Source organism: Tupaia chinensis, unplaced genomic scaffold (genome assembly GCF_000334495.1).
Source record: "Tupaia chinensis unplaced genomic scaffold, TupChi_1.0 Scaffold146525_1, whole genome shotgun sequence".
NCBI classification, from domain to species: Eukaryota; Metazoa; Chordata; class Mammalia; order Scandentia; family Tupaiidae; genus Tupaia; species Tupaia belangeri.
The window spans coordinates 906223-914388 of NW_006206380.1; the positions used below are offsets into that span (position 1 = coordinate 906223).

Genomic DNA, 8166 nt, shown 5'->3' on the forward strand with positions numbered 1-8166 from the left:
CCTGGGTCTAACAAAATAAGCTAAGGTTTTATCTTCATAAAAGAAGTGAAATCACTGTTTTTAACCCATAAAATCACCATCAGCAGTACTGAATTCTAATTTTCTTGCAAATGGCTTCCTGAGTCTATTCATAGTAATATGTGCTTTAGGACAAAGACTGTTAGTCTATCTGAGCAAACCTGGTGTTTTCCCTTTAAGAAAATAAGTTCAATATCTTCTCCCTTTCCAGAACAATCAAACCCCAAACTTTGTTAGTATCTCTGTCCTGAAGAGTTTAAAACCAAAATCACACTTCTGAATTTAATATGCCAATTCTGATAGGAAGAAGGCATAATAGCACAAACAAGACAATCACAGGAGAAACAGAAGTTAGAATATATGGACACAAATCATTACATGCAAGTACTTATAGCAATAAAGCAAAATAAGGAAAGAAAAAGTCAAATTGGAACATAAAAAGCTACAAGATATGACACCAGTCTATTTCTAAGTAATTTTTCCATATGGCATTAGATGTTCTTTAAAATCTTTCAATTATTTCAAAAAGATACTTCAAAATAAGAATACGTATTTTTATATATCACACCCAAGAAACAGATCTTTGTGTATGGGACATAGATCGCTTATATTATAAAGAGAATATGTATAGTTTCTTTTATTAAATACCAAAGTTACAAGTCTCCTAGCCTAAATCGTGTACTTGTGCACTCAGTATATCAACTCTCTCTGAACTAAGAAAAATAAAATACACAGCAAACAGTACACCTAGCACACACAAGTATTTCACTTATATTCACTGAACAAACCTGTGATATCCTCCAGTTTACATTCATGAATTCTTTCTGTCAGTAGTAGTAGTAGTAGTAGTAGTAATAGAAATGGTATTTCTGACAACACAAAACAAGTCTAAAGAAAATAATACATACTACACAGTGGTTCTCAATCATAAATTTAATAGTAAGACCCATTTGGCCAGATTTTTAAATAAATATGATATTAAAATGTGTTCAAATTTTATGTAGATCATTAATATTACTTCCTATTTAAAATGGTAGTTTATTTTCTTGAAGTGTAACTATTATGTAGCATTATTTATAGTTTATTGAAACACATTATACTATATTATGTGTGCCAAGCACACAAATCCACTATAGTAAAATTTCAACTATATTACCATAGAATTCAAGATAGATCAGTCTGCTACACTGTAATTCAAAGCACATGAAAATCATAAAAAACAACAGTGTAGTTAATTTATAAAGGGGATAGATGATGATTAAATCCAATTGGTTAACTTGAAAATCAGCTTATTTAACACCAAGATAGTGTCAATACCACGTACTTTACTTTCAAAGGCTTAATATGGCCTATTTAGAAGATTATATAACCAATATAAAGCCTTTGGCTAAAAAATTCTTTACTTGTACTATAATTCCATTAAATGCAAAATGTACAGAAGCTTTATGGAAACATTTGTTTCTACATGAGGCCACTTATGGATAATATACAGGTTTGTCTGCACACATTATCTGTGATTTTACTATTCTGTAAAAACTTTGGCACCAACTATATCAGGAAGTTTTATATTAGCACAAATGTAATTTGTTCTGGCACCAAACTACTGTTTTCATTTTAGTAACTACAGACAGTCAAAATGAATGGAGTCCTTTGGTTGTGCACAACAAATGCATTCTACAATACTTGTTTGTGTTTTTTTTTAAAAAAAAGAAAAACTATCTTTCAGGATCTGATGTTAAAAAAATATTAACATTGCTTGGCATTATACTACGATATATGCATCTTGATTATTGGTAACGATTCCCCAAATCATTATTGTATGAAACCAGAAAAAATATAAAAGTAATTTTATTTGAAAGGATTTTTAGAAATTAGTGTGCAGAGAAGTTATTAGGACTTTGTGGACACCAATTATATGCTTAAATAAACACTTGGAAATTACTGCAAAACAACATAGTATGAATATTGTGGACCTGGGTATTTTTTTCTTTTAAATCTCACTCCCCCTAACAGAGGAACTTAGGATATTCAAGTAATATAGCAGAAAACAATGCCTTTGATATAAGATTAGGCAAAAAGTCATACATTTATTTTCTTCTTCATCCAGTTTGGCAGAGGAACACCACAAATCTTACAGGCCAGTTGATGTTCGCTTTTTCATGCTCCGTCGCTGAGCTAAGCTTGAAGCAGCAACAGGCTCTAAGACTGGTTGAAAGGTCTTGTGAGCTAGGGCAGAATATGTGGCAACCACTGCTCCCTACAATAATAAGAAAATGTCACAAATTAAATAATGAATCCTGGAGGTAAAGAAACAAAACAAAAAATTAACAAAACAACAACAACAAACAACACTTCCACATCTTATATGAGACATTTAACTAGAACACACTTTTTTCCCCAGGAAAGTAACTGAGTATATTCAATCTAGGCAACAATGTACCCTTGATGAATTAATACCTGATTACTTGTATTTTTTTCCTTTCAATAATTATATTTCTTAAAAAATGTTAAAACACTAGATTTAAAATATGAGTTCAATGTTTATGAATATAGGAAGTAGTACAAATGGCTATAATTTAGGAACTAATAGCAATCTTTTATTTTTATATGAAATTTCCATTTAGTACACTTGTGGCCCAAATATCTCTCAGAACAAGGCAGATACAAACAAAAATTTTATCATCAGAAAGTCAGCAGTAAAGAAGAGTATATAGTTGTTATTGGAAAAAAATTGTCTTTAAAATTTATCTTTAAAAAAGAAATTAAATATACAGGGTCCAGCAGATGGTGTAATGGTTCATCCTGAACTCCCACATGGCCAATCGCAGTTCGAGTCCTGGACATGGTGCCTTGCAAATTATGCTGGGTGCATGTGCATACATGCCCATACTCACAGGAGGAGAATCAAGGAGAAAGGATTGTGGTGTGATCATCTCCCATGGGAGAGGTGATTTCTCACTTTGCCTCTCATGGTCTCTGTCTTTATCTCTCTTGCAAGCACCTCTGCCCTAAGGCAAAAACCTCTTACACATACATACATACATAAATAAATATCATACATACATTAAGGAATTGCCTAAATGTCATCAATGAATGGTGTACAATAGCTTTATTAGATATTATGTATTTAAAAGGTGTATAAAAGTATGTTTGTTTTACCTTAATGACATGTGATGTATCATTTCTCTTTGGCTGGTCATTCAGCAACTGGTCTCTGTGGGATATCCATGAGTGCTTTAATATTTGTTCAGTAGTATACCGCTGATGTGGGTCCATATGAAGCATATGGGAAAGCAAATCCTAAATTAAAATGAAAAAAAATGAAACTGTAGCACTTCATGTTTTTCAAAATATGAAAGCATCAGTAGTAGCTTTGGATTTTGTTTTATTTGACCTAAACACATAGGAAAAATAAAACCTATCACTGCAGTTTACTATCAAGAGAGAATCTTGAAACATATTTTTCAATATACAGTAAATTCTTATTTATCATTTTTAAGTCAGGGGATGCCAAATCTGTAGAACTGGAATGTAGTTAGTAAGGGAAGAGGAAAATGTAAATTGTCAGGAGTTATTCTGGAGAGGAGGAAAATATAAAGTAGCAGGAGTTATCCTGGAATGTGCTAAAAGGTCAAGAGGAGAAAGGAGCTACTGAATTTTGCTGGTAAGGTGGCCCCCAAGGTGTAAAGGTATGTGTATATAGACACAGTACAAAAGGGAGAGTCCTATCTAGTTAATTCTCTCAATAACTAGAGGCTTACTTTGTAACAGAAAGCAAAACATAAATTCAATGTTAGCAACTGGTTGCTAGCATAGTAGTAGTTGGAGCATCATAAGTTTTTCATCAGAGAAATTATTAATATGGTAAGGTGGCCCCCAAGGTGTAAAGGTATGTGTATATAGACACAGTACAAAAGGGAGAGTCCTATCTAGTTAATTCTCTCAATAACTAGAGGCTTACTTTGTAACAGAAAGCAAAACATAAATTCAATGTTAGCAACTGGTTGCTAGCATAGTAGTAGTTGGAGCATCATAAGTTTTTCATCAGAGAAATTATTAATATGCTCACTTACCTAATACTAAAACAAAATTTTAAGTGTATTACAAGGTGTAATACTTTTAAAATAAAAATACTATACCTGGTATATTTTAAAGAAAGAAGTAAACTCTTCTTAACAAGCATTTTTAAATATAGAAACAAAATAGTCATTTGCAAGCTTTTCATCAACAGCAGAAACAGTGAAACTAAAGACTCAAAACAGTAATATCAGATTCTAAAAAGTAATGTAAGTAGTTGCAAAATAAATCTGCTGGAAGAAAAACAAATGTGCATAAATACATGGAAAATTAATATTAAAAGGCAAAGTCATTTCAATAAAACGGACGTAAATCACAATCATAAAAATGATACAATGTCAAGGACTTCTACTTCTGGCCAAGATGGAACACCAGGAATGGGATTTACCCACCTGCCTGAAAAACCATCACCACCACCACCACCACCACCACCACCACCAGCACCACCAACACACACACACTCTACCTGAAACAGTTTGCAGCAAATAAGATGTTAGGTAATGAAGGCAGATGACCCCTGATGGGAAACCAAGCAAGCATTATGACTTCTCCAGCTAACACCTTGAGAAAGTTTTCAGGTTGCTGTGCAGGAAAGGGAAATGTAGGCAGAATCTGGTAGATATGAGTTTAGGAGACAAAACTGAGAGTCAGGGAGAGATCAAAACAGAGGTAGAAGGTCAAAGTACATGAGCGTGAGAAGAACAGAGGAAGAGAGAATTATGGAGATTTACAGAGGGTCTCCCTCTGGTATTCAACAAACTACTACTGATAAATGTGTGAATGTGAGAAAACAACCAAAGGCTTGGGAAATACTACCTGAAAGGACTGGAAGAAAAATCAGAATTCTTGCAGGGTGAGAAATATTATCTATTCCCAACTGCAAGAGTAGTAAACTTCATAATTCATAAACTATTTGATACAGTACATGGAAGCATCTTATATGAATAGTTAATAGCCTAGATTAAACACTGTTATGGTCCTGCCTAAAAAATACTAGAAGAATCCAAAAGTATCAAACTGCTTCTAGTAGCTGAACTGCTGCTCATAATAAAGATAAAAAATATTTATAGTAATATAAAAGTGTCTGGTATCAAACAAGGTAAAATTTACTTTATCTGGCATCTTATCAAAAATTAGCAGGCGAAAAGCGAGTGTGTGAACTAAGGCTAAAGACCGCCTTGGAACCTGTGCACTCTATTTGTCCACTCTAAGTGCCAGTAACTCCTGATTCCAACTTCTGCCCTGTCATTCTTCCAGGGTCCTGAGAGGCAGAAACAAGTGTGGAAACCAAGGGTAGAGCCTGCCTTGGAACCTGTGTACTCCATTTCTCTGCTCCAGGTGACAGTCCCTCTTGTTTCAACTTCCTCCCCCACCATTCTTCGTGGTTCCTCCATGGTAGAAGCAAGTGTACAGACTGAGGCCAGAGACCACCTTGGAACCTCCCCTCTCTCCCATTCGTCACAGACTTTATAATTTTCAAAAGCACATGGCTTGCAACCCATACTTTCTTTCTCAGTTGAGACCCAGCAATTCAGCCTCAGGTGCATTTCATCTCTAGTCTAGGAGGCATTTGAAACACCCAGTACCAGCAACAAAAGTATACGTTAAAGGGTGAGCATTAGGGAGATAGGGCTATAAAGAGATCACAGATTGCATTCTCACGTATGCCTTTGAGTGTTGAAAATTAACTCTAAGAAATGAGGAACAAAGATATAATCCATTAGATGACCAGAAACCACTGCAGAGGCACAATAAATAAAGAGAAACCAAGAAAACATCTCTTCCCCAAGGGAAAAAACAATTCCTAATCATCCATAGACAGTACAATTTGTCAGATAAACAATTCAGAATATTCATACTGGCAAAACTTAACGAGATGCAAGAGAAAATAGACAATGAATTCCAGAAGACACAAGAGAAAAAGAGACGATGAGCTACAGAAGATGAGGAAGACCTTCTGTGATTTGAAATAAGAAATAGACACCATAAAAAAATCAAATGGAGCTGTTGGAGATGAAGGTTGTAATACAGGAAATCAAAACCTTCCTTGAAAGTGTTTAAAGCAGACTAGATCATGCAAAAGATCGAATCTTGGATGTAGAAGACAAAACTTCTGACTTAGGAAAAAAAAACACCAAAAAGATAGAATAAACAAAAAATGAGGATAATATATGAGAAATACTAGATTCCATTAAAAGTCCACACATCCACATAACTGGTATACTGAAAGGTGAAGAAACAAATCAGGGTATTGAAAAATCTATTTCATGAAATCTTGCAACTTTCCAACCCTAGAGAAGCATTCAAACATTCAGACCCAAGAAATACAAAGGATTCCAAATAGCATCAACCCGAGACCTTCTCCATAGCCCATCATAGCCAGAGTAGCCAAAATCACAGGCAAAGATAAGATATTAAAATTGGCAAGAGAGAACTATCAAGTTACTTATGAAGGTTATCCCAACAAGTGAACAACAGTCTTCTTATTGGAAATAATGCAAGCAAGAACAGAATGGGTAAATTGACATTCAAAATGTTAAATGAAAAACAATTTCAATCAAGATTACTATACCCAGGAACATTATCCTTCACATGGGAAGAAAAGATAAAAAAAAAAATTCCCAGATAAACAAAACCTGAAATAATTTACCAACTCCAGACCAACTCCTCAAGAAATTCTGAATATAGCCAATTTAAAAGTAGGGACAAGTCTGGAAATACCAATAATAACACTGAATGTTAATGGTTTAAATTCTCCAATCAAGAGACACATAATTGCTGAATAGATTAAAAAAAAAAACATAAAACAGAAACCCTCTATATGCTACCTACAAGAAACCCACCTCATGGATAAAAACATGCATAGAGTAAAAATGAAGGGCTAGAAAAAGATATTCCTTGCAAACAGAAACCAAAAAAGAGCAGAAGTCATGATACTGGTCTCAGAAAAAAAAGCTTTAAGGCAAAAACAGTAAGAAGAGATAAAGAAGGGCATTATATAGTAGTAAAAGGGCTAATTAATCAAGAAGATATAATGTTTGTATTTTGGAGAGGTTTCGCTATAGGGCGCGTGCGCTCGTCAGACAGACAGAGAGAGAGACATAGAGCCAGAAAGCGAGAAATCACCCCCCAGAGGGGATGGTCACGCCGCAATCCCTTCTCCTCCATTCTCTTCTCGGGATCTTGGGCACGCACGCACACACGCCCGGTGTGAGTTTTAAGCCACCGGGTCCGGGACGCGAACCGCGGTCGACTACGTGGGAGTCCAGCGACATAGCCATTACACTAACTGCTGGTTCTCTAGAAGATATAATGTTAATGACTATTTATGTACCCAAATATGTGAAGGAAAGACTGCAAGATCTAAAACGAGAGAGAGACGGCAGCACACTAATTTCTGGGGACCTCAATACCACATTATCGCCTTTAGAAAAATCAATTAGACAAAAATAATGAAAGAGATTCAGGACCTAATGATACCATAAATCAGATGTACTTGACAGATATCTACAGAACTTTCCACTCAAAAACCACAAAATATACATTTTTCTCACGCTTGAATGGTACCTTCTCGAAGATTGACCACACGATAGAGCACAAAGCAAGCTTTCCGGATTTAAAGGTATAGTAACTGTATAGAGCATTATTTCCATCTTTATCATGATAGAATTAAATTTGATATCAATTTCAGAAATAAAACCTCAAAAATATGTACAAAAATCCAGCGCATGGAAACTAAATAACCAACTCCTGAATGACCTCACAACTCAAGAACACATTAGATTGAAAACAAAAGATTCATGGAAACAATACAAAGAGTTCAAGAGTTTCCATAATCTATGAGACACCACAAAAGTAGTCATAAGAAGGTAGTTCATATAGTGCACATAAGAAAAAGATTGGAAAGGTGGCAAATGGACAAATTAACATCATGACTCAGGGAATTGAAAAACAAAAACAACAACAAAATTCCAAGAAAATTCCAGGAGCAAAGAAAGAATAAAGATTTGAGCAGAGGGACCAGCAGTTAGCGTAATGGCTATGTCACTGGACTCCCACATAGTCGACCGC

General features: G+C 34.8%; 1 protein-coding gene across 1 annotated transcript in view; it reads right to left on the reverse strand.

Moving 5' to 3' along the window:
• Positions 1-1848: 1848 nt before the first annotated feature.
• RPS6KA6 (ribosomal protein S6 kinase A6) overlaps positions 1849-8166 on the reverse strand; it is a 174127-nt gene continuing 167809 nt past the window's right edge. Inside the window, exons 22-23 of the mRNA XM_027768464.1 lie at positions 3178-3318; positions 1849-2275 (exon numbers count right to left, since the gene is read on the reverse strand). Of these exons, the coding sequence (XP_027624265.1) occupies positions 2150-2275; positions 3178-3318 (267 nt within the window). The 3' untranslated portion in view covers positions 1849-2149. The remainder of the gene's footprint in view (positions 2276-3177; positions 3319-8166) is intronic.